Genomic DNA, 19,869 nt, shown 5'->3' on the forward strand with positions numbered 1-19,869 from the left:
CCTCTGGGGACGCACTCCAAATGCCTCCTGATCACCATATAGGACCTCCCAGGATTGGCCACCACCACGTCCCCAACAATCAAATCCACTGAGCAACCTCCACTCCGGCACAGCTCCTCTGCCGACGTAACTCGCAGGCCGCACCACAGGTCATGAGGATCGGTTCACATATGTCACCAGCAGGCCTCTCGAACTGGCCGAAACTCGGCCCGGTACACTTCATGTCATTGCCAGTCACTCACTTCAGCTTGCCATGACAGGCAGGGTTTCCTATGGGCATAATTCCACTGTTAACATTTGCCTCCCCGGAGGGGAGACTGCTTTCACACCTGTAATCACAAACTATTTCATTTACAGTCTGTGGTACAATTTGTTGCAATTCATGATTCTTCTCCCCAGCGGCCTGACGTCTACACCAAGTGTATTCACAAGGGGTTGACCTTGCTTGTGGCCTTGCTCCGTGGCAAAGGCATTTACATCCATCTGTATCTGAAAGATGGACTGATTCTTTCTTCCTCTTTACAGCATATGAGCATGGATATGATGATGGTCCATTAAATTCTGGACCAGTTTGGATGGATGCGGTTGGACTGACCTGAGCTGTGCTGTATCCTAAACTGTAGAGGCAAGTGTGTTTCTTCCTCCCCAAAACGATCCTCCTACTCCAATCTCATCTGAGAATTCTTGTAGCACTCATTTCTTTTCCTAGCATACATTTGATTTGGATTTAAAGTATGTATATGTTCCTCTGTGCCACTCGCTTCTCAAACATTTGTCTGATGAAAAAAGTTACAATTTTCTTTAGCTATTTTCAGATAAATGAATGTACTGTGAAGAACAATGTCACTTTGGTGACATTTTTTAGGAATCACGCTACATAGTGAGGCACACATGTACACCCCTAGTTCAGAACCAGTTAAGCCCGTGTTTATAAAAAGAATAACTCTAATTGGGCAGTCTTCACTGTTTGAAAATACTTTGCTCCTTGACCTTATTTGTAGCTTCTACGAAGAGGCATTCCTATATAGGGAGAAACCTTTCACTATTCTTTCAGCCTGTTCACCAAGACCTAATGAGCACTTCAATCCCTTGTAATCCAGTTGTACAATTTTAAGTTTGGAAGACCAAAGGTTAAACATTAACTCAGCAGTGACCAAGAGTACAAAGTGATACAGCAACGTGTGTGTTGTTTGTGGTGCCATGGACCAGTATGCACATGAAACCCCTGGTGAAGCCCATTATCGACCACTGGATTCCAAAACCCCTGAACTACAAACTCCAGCTCTCAGTCTCATCTCAGTTCTGGTTCTCTCTCATGTGGTGGCACTTCTGTGTATGGAATAGGTCTAGCCCTTCTAGTCTCCCCGTGTCTCACCACTCATGCCAGTCTGAAGGAAGGTGGTGGTCGAATGAGAAAGTCAGATCCTCAAACTGGAGGTAATTCTCTGCCATACGGAGGACTGTAAGGTCATTTCCCAGAGTACTGCTCTTCTGTTTCAAGCAGACAATAGTGTGACAAAGCCATGCATAAACGGACAGGCATATGAAATCCCAATCACTGCCAAAGGTGGCTCAAGAGTTTTGGTTTGGGCAGAACACTGTCTCCTCTCGCTATAAGCTACCATACATCCTGGCAGAGGCGAGCAGACACTATGCAGAATGTTCCCACCCTTTGTGGAAATCTCTCTGGATTTTAAACAGATGTAGTAGAGGTTCGTTGAATCAGTCCTGGATTACACTGCACACCGAGCGTGCACCCTTTGCCCCAAATTCGGTTTAAAGCCAAAGAACATGTGCCCTTTGGAACAATTACCTTTCCATTCTATGGCTAAAAGTTGTATCTTCTTACCCCTTCTACCCAATGTTTTGCTCAATATCAAGAGGCAGGCAGCATTAGTAATTCTGGGTGCCTCATGGAACTGGAAATCATGGTTTTCTGATTCGCCAGATGGCAGTCTCCGAGGAAAAGGCACTTCCTATCTTTGCATCTCCCTTCGAAGGCTAAGTCTCTAGGTTGTCACTAAAGTTCAGAAAAAGCGACTGCCTGGAAACTAAAAGTAAAGGTCATTGGACGGGCCTCTCCAGCCATATAACAATTTCCAATACAACAATCAAGAATATCTACTTAACTAAGCATTGTTTTACTCTTGGTGTGGTGAGGAGGGTTGAACATTCTCGGATATGTGATGCCCCAAAGTGTTTCCATGCCCAAGTGAGGTTTGTTGATTACCTTTTAGTACCCTGCAACGTCAAGTGGCAGCTACTAGAGTTTTTAGGAAACACTGGTGTTAAGGACTGCAAAAAAGTATAAAATTGAGAGTATTTTACCCCATTTTTTTAAAACGGGATTGAAATGATATTTTGGAAGTAAAAAAGTAATTCCTATTCTCAGTAGAGTTTTCTTTTTGAAAGAGATCTTTTTTGTGAGCCATACATCTTTTCACCTAGTAATTAATACGAATTAAATTATGCATTTGTCCCTGAATCCTCTTCAGATTTTGCAGAAATATGAGTACATCTTCCTGTGGCACTGCTCGGCTCTGATCAAGCATGTCCAGGCAGCTGTTAGGGTGGATGCAGGGGGCACGCTGCCATGTGCCAGATGCCCATTTCTTTTGTTAGTACTTTTACTCCCTATTTTTGTTGAGAGCACTTGCCTGCTTGTAGGGAGTAAAATCATCTGTAGGGCGGCAACATGCCCCCATGTACACTTACACACAAACTTCATATGGTTACACTGCCTCATTGTCGGCTCTGGTGCTGGATGAGTCGTCTGGTTGAATAATAAAGCAGCCAACTAAATACAAGAGGTTCCATGTGCAAGAACCAGAATATAGACAAAAGAACGGGTGCAGTCTTTCCGTGAACACAAAAAGTATTTCACATGATACAAATTACTCCCTCTAAAACTACAAATATTCAACTATAGTACAAGAAAAGAGTAGTGGGTCCCCTTTCAATAGCTGAACTGTTTATTTCCAAATCTTTAGCACTTGAGTGAAAAACAATACTACACATTCTTAATTCTGTCTTTGCATTCATACATTCGGAATCCCGCTCTTTCAAAGACTTTGAAATACATATATGTAGTTGTGGGTTAAAGTGCACAAAATTGGTTGTGGAGGGGTTTTGGTAGGGGTGGTAGTGAGGGGGAAAGAGGGCATTGGGGATCTCTCCAAATTAAAAAATTTTGAGGTCATTGCTTTGAAGTAAATTACCAAAAAGTAATTTTTTTTCGGTGAAATAACATGGGACCCATACATTCTTACTGCCCTGGCCATGTGTTATTTTGATTAGGTTTTACAACATAACACCCTCTTTCCCCCGTTACACCCTGCAGCAGCAAAAGGCCTCTACCAAATTACCATAATCATTTCAAGATCAGTAACATTTTACAGTGCAAATCCATTGATCCGGAACCTTAAAGATATCTCAACCTTCTAAACTTAAAGCAAGTCAATCTAATGGAAGTGAGATGTTGAATTAGCGGGTTCCATTGGAACCCGTCATCTGGGCCATGAGCCTTTACATAGCAGCTATCTCCTACAACTTATTCAGCCATTAACACATTGATATTTTAATTGTTCACCCATAGGTCAATTACAGGAGACTGCTTTGAATAATGACACTGACCTGGTTTGGGGGAAAACACAAACAGAACTGCACAATGTACCCAAAACAAATCTATATTTATTCCGAATTCCCAATGATTTGATTTTAAATTGCAATTTTATTATTTGCCTAAAAAGGACACAGAATTAACCTGTAATTAATAAAAGGTTGGTGATGTCAAAAGTAGTCCCCGCCTATTCGTCAATAGGGTCCCAGGACTGAAGAGATAACAAAAAAGGCAAACTGAGGCAAAACCAGCCAAATGGATGAAATAAACAACATTATATGCCAAAAATAACAAAAGGTATGTTCGCAAAACTGACATGTATTTTGCCATCTGGTTTTGGGACCCTGTCCAAGGTAAGTTGTATGCCACAACTTTCATGTTAATCTGTCCCGTCCCCTTTCCTCCATATTCATGAAACATTGCCAAGTAATAGTGGACTAGGGAGGGAGTCCAAGCTCAGACTAACCAAAAAGCTATTCAAGCACCGCCGGGATGATCTGAGCTTGACTCAAGAAAGTAATGCTTTCAGAAGGAAAAGGGAGAAGCCAATGAGGCTGCTCTTCAGATAACGTTTAGAGGAACATGGTTCCGAAAATTGGCAGAAGCTGCTTTAGCTATGACTACTTAAGCACAGATGCCTTTTAGGGACGATAGCCCTGAATGCAATAACACGATGCAATAGATGCATTTGCTGACTGCTTGCCCAAAGAACCACCTCTATATTTGATGAGGACATTATGAGAACTGGACAACTTTGGTTCAACCTAAGAGCACGGCGCGTATACAGGTTGTGCAGAAGTCCTCTCTGATTCTGATGCCCAGTTTGGAAAGAAAGCCAGTAAAAAGATTCTGATTAATATGAGAATCAGATACAACTGTCAATAAATTGGGGTATGGGTCCAACGCACCACTTTGAAAGACAAGTAAGGGATCTTTTAATGACAGTGACTGGAGCGCACTGAATCTACGTGCTGAAGTGAATTATACTAAAAGTATTCTTCCAGGAAACTTATATTTGTTCCACCAAAGCCACAGGCTTAAAGGGTTTCTAAGCTAGCCCTTAAAAGACCACAATTTGGTCAAAAGGATAAGGTTCTGCGAAAGGGGGGAAAAGGTGAAGGTTGTCATAATGCATTTGAGTTTGAAAGAGAATATCTCTGCATCATTTAGGCCCCATTGGCAGTCAGGTAGGACCTGTAAAAACCTACCCGAATACCAGACGTACCCAGGTCTGTAATGAATGATATGCCATCTAAAAACCTAGAGGACTGACCTGGTTCTCCAGTACCAAAGTCAGAAATGCAATCACTGCTGCAATACAGTGATCTTCTTGAGGGCTTTGAGAGAATGCACAATCTGTAAATCGGCAGTGGATAAGCCGTGGTGGCTTAGGGTCAGCTGTTCAGAAACCGTATTGCCAAGCTCACTGATGGTGGGGAGGGGTGTAGAATCATGCCTCCTTGATGGTAAGGCAGGCCTGCCCTCTCTAGGAGTAGTCACGGATGGCTGAACAATAGCTGAATAAGGTCAGAGAACCGAATCTAATGTGTCAGAGGTGAGCCCCCAACAACAGTCTACACACTCTTCAATTCTTGAATTTTGCCACCAGTTGGAGGATCAAGGAGAAAGGAGGCAAGGCATGTGTCTCAAGATAAGGGATAGAGGTTCCTGTCGCACCCATGACACAAATCTGACATGTGGTTTTCAGGCTAGTCACAAAAAATCGACCTTGGGAAACCCCAAGGGAGAACTTTTCCCAGCAGATTCAACGTATTTGTATTTCAGCTTTAAGTCTGCTCAACGAGTTTGTCCCTTAGCTGATCACTCCAGCCACATGGGAGGGATTGTTATTGGATGCACTATTCCAGAGTCCATTCTCAAAATGCCAATGCTAACCTGCATAAATGAGGGTGGTCTTTGAACCCCCTTGTTTACGGGCTTTCAAGGGCTAGAAATACACAACTTTAATTCACAAAGAATGTGCACAACCAGGCCTTTTACGGTCATCCCCATTCATGTCATGCCCAAACCAAGCCCGGAAAAGAGGGAAGGTGATTTTCATGCAAGAGGCTGCTCGATGATTCCACCATCTAATGAGCATCAAAAGGTTTTCATGGACCAGAATGTGGGCTGAGAAGTGCAGGACTGATTTTAGTTGGCCGCAAGGTGTACAATCAGGCGCTTCATTCAAAATCTTGCCAATGGTACTACCATTATGTAAGAGGCCATGAAGCCCAAGAACATCTGAAAGCAGAAGACTGCAGTTCACTCCAAGAGGAAGTTCAATGAGGCTGATTGAATGTCTCGAATGATCTTCTCGGTGGGGCAAAATCTGGCCAGTAAGGTGTCCCAGTTCTATCTAGCCAATGAAGGTGGAGGCTTTAGAAGGTGTCTGCATGTTTTCATTGCTCGAGAGTTCAAAAAAGGAAAGAAGAGCTTGTGCAGCTTTTCTAAGAAGAGATACATATTTTTCCCTACCTCCTGAAGTGGGAGACCACTGCTGCCACTAGTTTTGGCAACATTCTGCTTTCCTAAAATCAAAGGGAAGAACCTTGTATTGTATTGTATGTCCCCTATCAAGAACCTCAAACGGTGCCTGTGATGTCACCATATTCGGATCTATATGTGTTCTCCCTTCAGACAGAAAGGGGTAACAGCCAATAGCGGAAGTACTGGGGCTGTGCAAGAGTAATCATCTTGGACTTGCCCACTGGTGGGAAAACATTGAAGGAGGAAAGGTGTAAGTGTTTAGGCCAGCCTGGTTATTTTTGCTACTGTGAAGGACCTTGTAAAACAACCCTGTGACCTTGTGGACGAGGAAGCTTCCACTATAATATTGATTGATAGATGTTTCTGAACCCACCACAACCGTACCTGAGTGAATTAGAGGGGGAGACAGAGGTAGGCAGTAAGACAGAAGAGGGACAGAGGGAGAGCGACAGAGAGAGAGGGAGAGTGGTAGTCAGTGCTCACTATTGAGAGCACCCATGAATTGATGTCGAACTGTAAGCCTTCAGAGAAAGCCTCCATCCCACGGTAGTCAGGTGAGCCAAAAGTAAGCTGTCATTGCTTTACCTTCTCTTGCGAGGAAGGCTGAAAGACAAAGCCCTTGATAGCAGGCTTGCGTTGTTGGAGTGTTCCAGCTGATGGGCTCTGTATGCCCTAAAATGTTTAAAGCCTGTAAAGGATCGTCATGTGCTTTACCTGGCTGCTTGGTCAATACGACCAATGACTCTCAGTGCTCGTCTTTCTGAACAGTCCTCTCATCCGTGAATGGAACAAATTCACACCCTTGAAGGGAAGGCAAAGCACATTTTCCTGGGCATCATGCTTCAGCTTTGTTGCTGAGTCACGCCTGTCTCCTGACCATATGAATTGTGCTTACTTGCCCTGAGAAAGAACTTGGTTAACCACACCAATTTCCTTCCAGATGCTCTGGTGGTAAGACAACAACATAGTATCTGTATTGGCTTGGCAAAGATGGAGGGAAGACTACTCAAACTATTTTCCCTATAGCGTCCACCTTGTTTTCCTCCATATTCAGCAGACCATCTGAAGGGTTTGAATGCCCCTTAGTCCACATAATGGCCACAGCCACCACTGAAAATGCTGCTGTATTGCCAATTTCAGAGCCATGAAAGCACAAATATAAAGATACATCACCAAAATAAGATGTTTCATAGATGAGCACATTTGTATTAAAACACGTTTTCCATTAAGAAAATGCCCAGGATAAGGAGACCTTCTAAGAAAAAGTTAATCCATTGAAAAATCATAGCATGGGCTGCAAGCCAAATCCACTTTCTATTTCCAGGACTAGGCAAAGGAAAGAATAAGGAAGGTGAGCTAGACGTGGGATTTGGAGGAGAGCGAGCAAGGAGGGCATGGCACCAGAACATGAGGGTGAGAGGAGGCTGGCAGAGGAGGGTTATGAGGGGCGCTGAGGGACCTGGTATCGGAGTAGTTTAAAGAGGAGTCACAGAAACGTGACACATATGTCAGAAGGGGAAAGTAGGCACTTTGTCATCTGCAACATACTGATCCCCATTGCCCTCAGGACATAGCTGTGCCTGTGCTGTGCTGCCTTTATGCGCCGTTGGAGGATTCAGTAGATGCAAAGGAGCCATCTTAGAAAGCGGATGAGGGGGGGGGAGGTGGAAGTGCCATTGAAGATGGAATGATTGGTGCTTCATTAGATGGCTTCGGACCTCAGAGTGAAACTCCCTAACAAGGTCTTTGAAGTGAGACTTCATGGTCCAAGAGTGCATTAAATTCTGAAATATGTCCAAGATCTTCTCCAAAGGACGAGATGAGCTCAGTATTGACTCTTGGCAAGGCCTAGAAGAGGAAATAGTCTGAAGATATCAGCTCTGACAATGTTGCAAGAGTACAGTCTACCCTGGGGAGAAGGAAAATCAGTGGCCATCACTGGGGGCCAACAGGAACCCTATATCACTGCAGGAGCGGACATTACATCTGGCAACATCTCTACATGTCTAGAAGGAAGGGAGGCACAGGGGGGCCACACAATGGGTCACTGGCATCTGGGCATGGGGATCGGGGTTGAAAGCCTGCGATACAAATGTTTGAGGAAGAAAAGACTGAAGATTATTTTTCCAAAACAATCTTAGGTCTTTGTCCCCTGAACATTTACAGCTTGGCCACTGCCCACACCCACGAACCAACCACTTCCACCCCCACCTCCACCCCCACCTACACCCCATTACTTACCTTGTGTCCCTGCAACGCCTGTTCCCTTTCACTTCCGTGATCGGGAACTGGCGCTGCAGGGTCCCTTCTTTTTTTTCTTCGGGACGGCTGCGGGGGACACCCCCGCAACTCCCGCTCACAATATAGTGAGTAAAGGTGCGGGGGACACCCCTGCAGCACTCCTTTTTCCCCTGGGATGCCTGCGAGAGACGCCCCCGCTCACAACATAGTGAGTAAGGGTGTGAGGGACACCCCCACAGCCCCCAGCACCAAATGTGTGATCTGGTCGAAGTTTTTGGCCATTCGTTATTTTCAAATGGCCAAAATTCAGCCAAATCACGCATTCGGTCATTTTCTTTTAAACATTTTGGCATAAACGGGGCATGGATGTGTGCTGGAAGGCTTATTGCGCGCAGGAACCGAAAACCAGTACTTCAGCTTTGTTGCCAATCTTCCAAACTAGTTTGGTGCTCTGAATAATTGAATGCCTGTGGGGTATAGTTGCATCCGCTATCCACTTTTGGCATCTGGATTTGTTAAACCGTCTGACTTATCTGCTACTAAGCACAAGAGAGCCTCAGGAGATTTCCTTGTGGTAGATCCAAAAGGGCCCATAGAGGACACCCTCCTGTCCCCTGTCCTCCTGACCTTGATGCATTGCACGGCACAGAGAGGTTACGCTCAGGTAGAATATCTGGGAAGATCTGTGTTCACAATACAGATATTAGTCCCGAGCAGGGAATCCCTACGTTTCCTTCACTGATGGGATGGTAAGCATCCGAGAGCCCCAACAGACCTCCCCGGACATAAGGAATCCGTGACCTGGATCATTTATATTGTTCAATACTGCAAAATGAGTCACCTCTTAGTACTGATAACCATTTCAATGGAGAAGAGTCCAAGCTCATGTGCCAAGCACACAAAATGATAAATAGTTGCCAGATAGATTGCTTTTATGAAGAGTGCGCAGTGAGTTGTTGGACAGAACATGAGAAGTCCTTCAATGCTGAAGGGGAAGGCGCTTGAGAGAGGTTCGCCCACTGCCAAAACCACACAGTCAGAGCCTAAAGGAAAGTATCACAGGATGCACATATTTGCCAGTGATGGGTGGGGCTTACATACTCCGAGTGTGTGGAGGTTGGACTAGCGAGAAAGTGTGCACATGATTTGCACTCTAAACCCCCTAGATCTTAGGCATGGAATAAAGGCCAGGAGCGAGCTGTGGTCCTCATTAAAGGAAAAACGTAATCAAAATGTAAAGAACTGAGAAAACTCACTGCCATGCGATACATGCATCCAGCACTGCCATGGCAAAGAAACGGATTGGTGGGCATGAACCCTTGCATCCCCATTCAAATGTACCTATTTTGCAGTGCAAAATGTTCTCATTGTGTGCGCTTTGGGACAACATCGAATGAGCATGCGTGAATGGGGGATGTATGTAGGAGCAATACAATTATGTGGCATCTCTGGTTTATGTTTTTTATAATGTGGTCTTTGCCACAAAGAAACTTGGTTTGGGGACTTGACAATGTGACTTGACAGATCTAATGCCTATAACCCTCAAAACGCCCTTTCTTCTGGGATAGAGTTTCAACAGGTCTGCACCATCAGTTACTGATGACTCTTCAGATGAGATTTTAGTTCTGGAATGGTGGACTGCTGCTGTCTGCAGATGTGACATCTGAGAGGAGCCTTCAGGAGTTCAGATGTGCCTTCCTTCACTGCAACGTGTCCTTTTTGCTTTATCATCTCTATCACATCTGGAGGAAGAAAACAGACTAGACATTAGTGTCACACGATTTATGGAATGAAATGCAAAGAAAGCTACTGGTATGCTAAGTAGTGGACCATATTGTTTGAAAGTCACTATAATCATCATTGCCACAAGCATATCCAACTTGTCTCCCACTGTTAAGATTGATTTAATCTAATGCAATGTAGTCAAAAACAGTGGGTCTCATGCATAAGACACTATTTTGCCATCCGAAGCAATTTGGTCTTTTACCCACAAAGAAGCCACCACTAAACAATGGGCCTGGGATATGAAGTTTGGTGACATGCTTACCCAGGAGCCTTCATCTGAACAGAAGCAAGCAGTTAGAGGTTTAGATGGCTTTTTTTCTCACGTACTTCATCTGGTACAGTACTGCTTTTCACTTGGGACGTTTCCCATCATCTTGTCAAAGGTCCTTGTTCTAGTCCTGAATTGTATGAGTAAGTGCCCACTTTGGAGACAGGCAGAAGAAAATATGCCCTGCCCGTCTTTCATCCCAAAATACCCTGAATGAATTACGCCTCAGACAATATATTTCCTGTCTTTGTGAAAGCAGGGTCTCCCTTAAGAAAGGGAGGTTCTAAAGTTACTATTATAAATGTTATTCTTGTATATGATATGGCAATACACCTCTTTGGCAAAGCCTTACCAATTGCTATGCCCTCGATTGCCAGCCCGTAGTCCTCATGATAGCTGATCATGGGGACTTATGTTGGTTGCACTGAATAAAGTAACAATAAGGAACAAGTTCCTGTTGTTCTCCAGCATGGGTCTGGCATGGATTCACATGCTCATGACTATAAGAATACATAGCAGTACACATGCACAACCACGGGAGGTAGCAAGGCTCAACATTAAGCATTACATAAACTCAACATTAAGCAACTCTTACCTCCTCACCAGGCCCACCTTAAGGCGAACAGGTTGCGCAGCACTGCTTGGCTGACTCTGGACTCCTCCCTGGAATCACGGTCGACGCAGTAGAATTTCGTCAAGGTGTGTGTCAACCTCCATGTAGCAGCCCTGCAGATATCCAGCAGGGGCACACCAGACAAGAACGCCGTAGTAGCAGCGATCGCTCTGGTCGAATGGGCTCTCGGACGGCCGGGTAACGGTCGGTTTGCCAACTGATGACAGTGCATGATGCAGCCGGAGAGCCATCTGGAAATGGAAGCCTTCTGGAGGGCCTTCCCTTGATTCACAGGTCCAAAGTTCACAAAAAGCTGTGATGTCTTCCGAAAACTCTTTGTGCGGTCCACGTAGAACTTCAGCGCTCTAGCTACATCCAGCGAGTGCAAAGTCTTTTCGGCTGGCGCGGAAGGAGACAGGAAGGAAACTGGCAACACCAAGAGCTTGTTGAGGTGGAAGTCTGACGGCACCTTGGGCATGAAGGAGGGGTGCGTCCTCAGCACCACCCTCGTCTCGTAGAAAGTCAAGTATGGAGGCTTGCAGGATAGGGCCTGGATCTCTCCCACTCGTCGTGCGGAGGTGATGGCCACAAGGAACGCTGTTTTCCACGACAGAAATTTCTACGGTGTCGAATGCAGAGGCTCGAATGGCGGCCCCATGAGCCTGGTCAGCACCACGTTGAGCTCCCAAGCCGGAGCCGGAGCCTTCACCGGCAGGAACGATCAGAAGTGTCCCTTCAGAAACTCCTTCACCAGGCGATGAGACCATAGGGATGACCGTCCCATAGTTCTGGTGTAACGGGAAATCGCTGCAAGATGGATCTTGATGGAAGCGTGGGCTAGCCCCGCCTTGGCCAGCGACAGCAGGTACGGCAGCACTTGAGGGGCCGTAATTCGCACAGGGTTAATCTTCTGTGCACGGCACCAGACAGAGAACCTCTTCCACTTGTGTGCGTAGCACTTCAGAGTTGAGGACGCCTTGGCCTTTGCAAGTACCTCCTTGCAGTCCGCCGGGATATCATACCCTTCAAACTTTAGTGCTGCAGAAGCCAGGCCTGCAAGTTCAGCGACTCCGGTTCATGGAGGCGGATGGCGCCTCCTTCTCTGGAGAGAAGATCTGCGTCCGTCAACAGTCTGACTGGGGGGGGCGCTGACAAGTCCAGAAGGTCCGGGAACCAGATCTGTCTCGGCCACGCCGGTGCGACGAGGATCATCCTGCACCGGGACCTCTGGAGTTGGTTGATGAGTCGGAGCAGCAACGGCAACGGAGGGAACGCATACAGGAACATGCCGTCCCAGGGGAACGAGAAAGCATCACCCATGCTCCTCAGCTGGGGAAACCTGCTGGCGAACCTCTGGCACTTGGAGTTCGTCGCCATCGCAAACAGGCCGATCTCGGGTTTGCCCCATCGTTGGAAAAGTCGATCCACTTGATCCCGACGCAGCTCCCACTCGTGGCACGAGTGCAGCTCCCTGCTGAGTGAGTCAGCGATGACGTTCTTTATTCCTGCTAGATGGAAGGGCACCAGAAACATCCCATGGGTGACGGCCCAGTGCCACAGATCCTGGGCCTCCTTGGACAGGGCTGGGGATCTGTTGCCTCCCTGCTTCCAGATGTAGAACATCTTGGTGGTGTTGTCGGTGAAGATCCTCACCACCTTGACCTTGAGGGATGGGAGAAACGACCTGAGGGCCCAGAACACTGCTCGGAGCTCTAGGATGTTGATGTGGAGTGACCTCTCCTCCGGGAGCCAAAGGCCTCTCGTGTGAAGATCTCCGATGTGCGCTCCTCATCCCTCCAGGGAGATGTCCGTCGTTACCATCTCCTGATGTACCGGGGTCTGAAAGTCCTTGCCCGCCGCGAGATGCGCACAGGTGCCCCACCATCGGATCGCTTGGCGGAAAGCCTCGTTGAGCGGGATCCCGTCTTCAAAGCTGCCCAACGCTTGTATCCAATGGGCATCGAGGAACTCTTGTAGAGGACGCATCCGTAGCCTGCACAGGCGCACCAGGTAGATGCATGAGGACATCATTCCGAGCAGGGACTTGATGGATCGCACCCTGGCCACGTCCGTGGCTAGGAGGTGCTGCATCTTGCCCAAGATGGCCTTCGTCCTTTCGTCCGACGGCGAGGCCAATCGCGCCACTGCATTGAGTTTGGCTCCCAGAAACAGTGCGACCTGCGACGGGACCAGGTGGGATTTCGAGTAGTTGATGGACAATCCCAGGTCTGTGAGGAGAGTTCTCTTGTCCTTGCACGGATGAGCCAATCGTCGAGGTAAGGGTAGACGTGGATCCCCCGCACGCGCAGCCGCGCCGCCACTGGTGTGAGGCACTTGGTAAACCAACCGCCAACTTCAGCCCAAACAGCCGGGCCTTGAATTGGTAGTGCCGCCCCTGGACTACGAACCTGAGAAACTTTTGGTGTCCTTTTAGAATGGGGAAGTGGAAGGAAGCATCCTCCAAGTCCAGCGACGATAGGAAGTCGCCCTCCTCCAGCTGTCCCAGCACGTGCTGGAGGGTGACCATCCTGAACTTTTGTGCCTTGATGTACTTGTTTAACCGCCGCAGGTCCAGGATGGAACGCCAACCGCCTGTCTTCTTTCTGACGTAAAAGTACCTTGAGTATACTCCGGAGCCCCAGAGCCTCTTGGGGACGAGCTCCATGGCACTCTTGAGCATCTCCCTTACTTCCAACAGCAGCTGAGGGACGTGATTTTTCCTTCCTGGCCACGGGAGGAATGTGGGGGCACTTTAGAAATTTGAGTGTGCGCCCGTGGGCCAGGGCATCCAGCACCCAACTGTCGGTGGAAATGGACTCCCATACGCTGACGAACTTCGTCACCCGGCCTCCCACCGGGGTGCTCAGGTGGGGGCCCGACGCTACGGCCGGTTCAGTCCTGCTTGGAGGCGGCCTTGCCACCTTGGCGATGACGAGATCCTCCTGACTTGCCGCGCCCTCGGAGGGCCTGCTGCGATGAGGAGCAGGCCGCCTGACGGTACATCGAGGAGCCGCCGCCGGATCCCTTGGAGGCACCCTGTCTGCCTCCGGCGTTCCAAAAGGGCGGCCGTCATTGCTACAACACTCCCAAGGCCCGAGCCGTCTCCGTGTTGGTCTTGATGGCCTGAAGTGACTCATCCACTGTTTTACCAAACAGGTTGTTCCCGTCGAAGGGCATGTCCAAAACTCTGGTTTGCACGTCCTGGCGGAAATCAGTTGCCTTGAGCCATCCCCGCCGTCGAAGGCAAACACTGTTGGCCAACTGGCGGAATCTGGTGTCAGCGATATCCGTGGCCACCGTTATGGCGTGGTCTGACGCCTCATCACCTTCCTGCAGGATCTCCAAGGCCTCCAACCTCTTGTCGTCTGGTAGGAAGTCCAGCAGGGGAGCGATCTTGTACCACAGCTCCCTGTCATAGCGGGCCACAATCGGTAGGGAGTTGGCCGCCTCAATTGTCGTCGCCGCAGTTGAGATGACTCGTCGTCCCATGGCGTCCAACTTCTTTCCCTCCCCCTCAGGTGGGGAGGTCAAAGTTGAGGATGACGCCCCCGCCGCCTTCTTCTTGGCCACCGCTGAGACGACCGAATCTGGGATCGGCTGTGCCCTAAGGCACAAAGGGGCGGAATCGGGGACCCGGTACTTCTTCTCGTACCGATCCCTCTTGGCAGGCGTCGTGGACGGGTTCTTCAGGAGAGCAAGTCCCTCCTCCCAGATGTCGTCAATCAATGGTACCGTGAGGACCGTCTTCCTCTTGTCCTTGCGCCGCTGAAACCTTCCTTCTGTTCCTCAGGGCAGAGCTGAAAAAGCTTGGATGCCCTGGCAATCATGGCGTGGAAGGAGCCAATTTCGTCGGGCGGGGAGGCCTGCGGGAGTCATGATGGAAGGCCCGTCCCGTCACCAGCGTCGTCATCCGTCCCCGTCGTGGCCGTATCCCTTTCCGTGTCATCCCCCGGGACAGGCCGGCTCTGTTGGGTCATCCGTTGGGGTGAGGGGCAATCTCGTCCTTATCTCCGTGCATAAGGTTTGGATTGCCATCAAAATGGCCACCGAGTTGTCCTGAGGCTCGGGCACTCGCTGCAACGGGCGCGATGATTGCTCCTCCTCCACGGGAGTCTCGTCAGCGCCACCCTCGCTCTCTTCGTCCGCCTCCTCGGGGTTCCCCCGTGGGACCAGACTTCTTCGAACCTCTTGTGGAGGCCCTTCACGACTTCAACCAGCTCCTCCTCAGAGGTTGTATCCGTGTCCGTGACCGCCACCAGCCTCCCCTCTCTTCTTCCACCGGGGTCTTCATGGGGGTCTTATCGATGGGCTGAAAAGAGGATTCCCTCCGTGGCGGCAGGGAAACTAAGCCCCGAGGTCGCCTCCACTGGGTTAGCCTCCACAGGCTTCGTCAGGGCCGTCGCGACTCCCGCAATAGAGGCCTTCACTGGGTGAATCAAGGCCTTCACCACCTTTGGTGCGCTTGAGGCCTTCAACTTGGGCGAGGGGTCAACGCCTCGCTCCCCCTCAGCTGATCCCTTCGAGATCGACCGGGGCCTCTCCAGAAACTTAGCCGTGTTCTCGGATTTTCTCTTCCCCGAGCCAGAGCGTTGGCTTGTGGTTGATGGCGTCAGTGAAAGTACACCCTACCTGGCAGCCGAGGAGCCTGACCCTTCAGCACTCCCGGTGCACATGGACTCGCAAGGCTTTGCCTTCTGTTGGGCCCCCGTCGCTGGGGCGCCCTCACAGGACTTAGAAGACCGCTCAGACTTCTTCTTCTCCCTGCTGGGCCCTTCTCCAGCCAGCTGGCGAGGCGGGACCGACGATCCCTTATAGTCCGTTCCGACAGGTTCTTGCAAAAGGCACAGTCCTTTTCCACGTGTGTCTTGTCTTCGTGAAGGCAGTAGCGGCATCTCAAATGCTCGTCCTCCTTGAAAACATTCTGTAATCCGCATCCAGGGCAGTTCCTGAACAGCTTGGATCCGGGTGTCAAGCTTCCCTTGCCCTGGGCCATGTCCACGAGGTAGGACTGAGACCTTCCGGAATCTTCCAAGAAGTGTAACTCGACGAAAACTTTGCCCTTGAGGGGCGTAGAAAATTCCGAAACGGGTCCCCGTTGATCGGAAATAAAAATGGTGGAGCTTGAGGCTCGATTGACCGAATAAATGAGATAAAACTCCTTGAAAAAAACGCAAAACGCAGTAAAAGCTCGAGAGCTATTGCACTAGGACTCCCAACACTTGAACGTGCGGTAAAAATCTGAGGATGGCTGCCAGGGGCGGGGCTTAGGGAGAGGGCAGTCATTGGCTGGGGGCAGTATGACCCAGAGACCAGTTTTTGATTACTACTAAGAAAGACAGATCAGAAACGAAACTAATACTGATTTTTTCTTTACCGCGGATTCCCAGCCTGACGACGGGGAATATTCATGAGCATGTGAATCCATTCCAGACCCCATGCTGGAGAACCATTATACAATGTTTTTGTATAGTGCTTCCTCCCAGATACACTACGTTTCTTTTTTTTTAGAACCTTTATTTTATTTTCAACTCAAGAGCGCAGTTATCGACAGGGAGACCCCTATCCCTGCAAACCCCTCACGCAATAACAGTATGTCATCCTTATTCAGAAGGAAAACCGCTCGTTCAGTAGCAGGCCTTACATACATGAACACTTACACAGACATCTAAAGCACTAAGGGAACCCAACTCTAAATTCACTGGGAAAAGAGCAAACAAGAGGCACTGTGAGGAAACTGAGGACATCCTCCCATTTACTCCCCTTGGATCCTCTTCTCAAGTGGCCAGGAGAAGGTCATCACGGTGTGATCCTGACCCTGGTGGTGGCTATGCAAGGGAGGATCACCTGGGTGCGGGCAGCTTTGGGAGTAGGGAGAGGATGTCTACAGGCGAGGCATGGTATCCCCCTTTCGCCTTGTCAAAATGCACCCTACCCTCAGCAATGCCGTTGTAGATTATCAGTCACAAGAGGAAACCCGTTTGGGAACGAGGATGCAGCAATCCGACGTAGAGCATGCTGGAAAGTGGTCGGTTGAAAAGGACGCTGAGTGGTGCAGAAGAGCAAGAAGGAAGCTGAGGCCAGAATGGGCCACGAGAGGGGGAGATCACTGCAGATCCCTTAGTTGTGTGTCCACAGACAGAGCTGTGGGACACACAAACCTCCAGGACGTCGCAGACCACATCAGCAGGTTTTCGGAAGAGGCGAGCGCTGCTCTCGGAGGCACCAGACAAGTGGAGGGGAAGCGAGAGAAATCTGGAGAAGAAACCGAAGGCACTCGGGGGAGCGGCCGCAGACCGGTGAGTGACAGAGAGGGAACACTCCTGCTGGGGCGTTCCAGGGGCTGGATTTGAGTTGAGAAAGATGCTGCTCGAACAAGCACTTCTAATGAATGGGTCTAGAGACCAAATAGAAGATTATTGAATACCGCTCAAACTGCAAAGTACTTTATGAGTTTTTGAATACCGAACTAAGGAAAAGATATGCAAAGTACATGAAAAATACTGCACAAGTGAAAAGAAAGTAACGTGCATTTATGAACACTGAAATCAGTAATAAGCATTTATGGACAATGTGAAAACATGAGCCAAATGAAAGCCAGTAATAAGGGCTTGTAAAGTAAGTGAAATGCAAATGATAAGCACTATTGGATGGTGTGAAAGCAAGGTGGTGACAAGGGATAAATACCACAAAGTGAACTGTGTGAAAGTTACATTGTGGCAGAGTCAAGAGACTGCAAGTAGAAATAATGAACTGAAAGTGGACTAATTACACAGGTTCAGAGAGGAAGCCTGTGTTGGCAAGGAAGTCGAATAAGAAGCACAACAAAGCGCCAAGGGTCATCGGTTGCATGAACTGTAATGGGTGGACCGCGTGGTCCAACAACTGCGCCTAGACTGAGTAACCCCTACTTGGAGTTAACCAAGGAAAGTCAAGATACTGAAGCTGTTGTGCCTTACAAATGTCAAAGTGGTTAAAGAAAGGAGCTAGTTATGTGAACTGTTGAAAAGTCTGAAAGGTTACAAAGTTGATTTGGAATACTTATGGAAGGTTAAGAGATTTGAATTGATTGATTTTGAAGCTAGAAGAGCTGGCTTCTTGGGGAAAGAAACCCTAAGGCCTTTGGAACTATGTTGAACTTGAGGAAAGGAACCCTGAGGGCTTTGGAACTGTTTTGAACTTGGGGAAGGGGAAGCTGAAATGCAAGCCAGGAGCTGGAAGAAGCTCAAAACTGTATTTTGAACACTGTTTCTTTGGTTGCTGACATCCCTACACATTGTATATCTTTAGTTGTGAGGGCAAGTATAGGTTCTGGACACAGACAGGCTTTTGAGTTGAACTTGATGACACAGACTATCCTTAGTTTCGTTAGGTAGGGAAATCCCATCTTAGTATAGGACAAGGTAGGCCTTACTCCATCCTGACATTTAAGAAATAAACCACTTTATTTTAGAAAATAAAATCTGTTGTCTGTGCCATACTTCATGATGCCTTCACAGCACCAGTACACCAACATCCAGATGCAGGAAACTTGTGAAACAAAACAGCAAAGCAGGAAGGGAGCAACTAGGGTTGCAGACCGAACAAACAATGGGAGCACATGGTGGAGATTCAAATTGCCCCCCTAGGACTTTCTCCCTCAGTCAAAAACCACCAAACCTCAGACAATGATGTAACTGGTCATAAACCTATAACTGCAAATAAAATGCTACCAGACTGGGCGCTATAAAAGGGGCTCTGGTCAGACATTCTGGGAGATGTGAACAATATTGCAGGAGGAGCTGGAGGTATAGGAGCAGAGCGACTGGGAGAGCAAAGGCCTGAGATAGCAGTCCAGCAGGAAACAGGAGAGTGGTCTGGGAGTGCTGAGAGACCCGAGGCTACTGAAGAGACTGAACTGCATGTAAGAGAAGGGGATTTATTCCTCAGAGGGAAATACATTCTATCACTTTTATCAGCGGGAGGGGCACAATATCTCTTTAGAGGTATAAGGGCAGCATAACTCTTAATAAGTGGGAGCAGGGCATAGTATCCCCTGGGAAACTACATCCTTTAGGAAGGGCTGGACCGTACCTGTTTGGAGAAGGAAGAAGCCAGGCACCATCCTCCTGGACTAGATTCCAAATAGTAATAAGGGCACTATACACCTGTGAAGGAAAACTGAGCAAAGCAGCAGCTAGGTGCTATACCTCTGACTGATCCTAAGAAAGTAGGGGCTAGGTTGGCACTAGATCCTTATAACCGTTTGCTAAAAGCACAGCAGAAGGGTGATTTAATGTTTTGTATGAAAGATTACAAATATATCAATTTCACTCATTTCAAAGTAATACGATAGTTGCAAAATACCATTTAACAGTTTTGTTTGGTGATATTACTGATCCACCATCCCAAGTACAAAACAATCATGAAGAAACAAGGGCTCATTAATATTAAAATCTGAATTTTCTCTAATTTTGTGAGTATCAAATGAGATTTCTTAGCAATATTACTACTTTATCACTAATAAACAATGACAGATTTTGGAATTGTATTCCTCTCCAAAACCTGTCGATAAGAAACAAAATATCTTGGTGAAGTCACTGCCACATCAAACGCGTTTCAGACCCCTTGAACTTTTTTTTTTCCAATAAGTTTTTATTAACCATTTGTGATTCATACAACAAAGAGCATTAACAGGAAGAAAAAAAAAAACAGAACCTCCTAAAACCCCTTTTCTCCACCCCACCCCCTGTCTTTCCTCCCACCCACCCAGATTCTACAGATTCTCTGAGCAGCCAATTTCAACAAGTAGGAGAAAGAAAATGGGTAGCACACTTCAACATTGAAGGTCCGATTCATCTTGAGGGCTAACTATGC

At 48.0% G+C, this 19,869-nt stretch overlaps 1 protein-coding gene across 3 annotated transcripts in view; it reads right to left on the reverse strand.

The window, feature by feature from the left end:
- Positions 1-2,954: 2,954 nt before the first annotated feature.
- Positions 2,955-19,869, reverse strand: part of APTX (aprataxin) — a 620,836-nt gene continuing 603,921 nt past the window's right edge. For all 3 annotated transcript variants that reach the window (XM_069630613.1, XM_069630612.1, XM_069630614.1), the window contains exon 8: positions 2,955-10,092. In XM_069630613.1, the coding sequence (XP_069486714.1) occupies positions 9,944-10,092 (149 nt within the window). In that variant the 3' untranslated portion in view covers positions 2,955-9,943. The remainder of the gene's footprint in view (positions 10,093-19,869) is intronic.

This window comes from Ambystoma mexicanum, chromosome 6q, assembly GCF_040938575.1.
Source record: "Ambystoma mexicanum isolate Mex_15411 chromosome 6q, UKY_AmexF1_1, whole genome shotgun sequence".
NCBI classification, from domain to species: Eukaryota; Metazoa; Chordata; class Amphibia; order Caudata; family Ambystomatidae; genus Ambystoma; species Ambystoma mexicanum.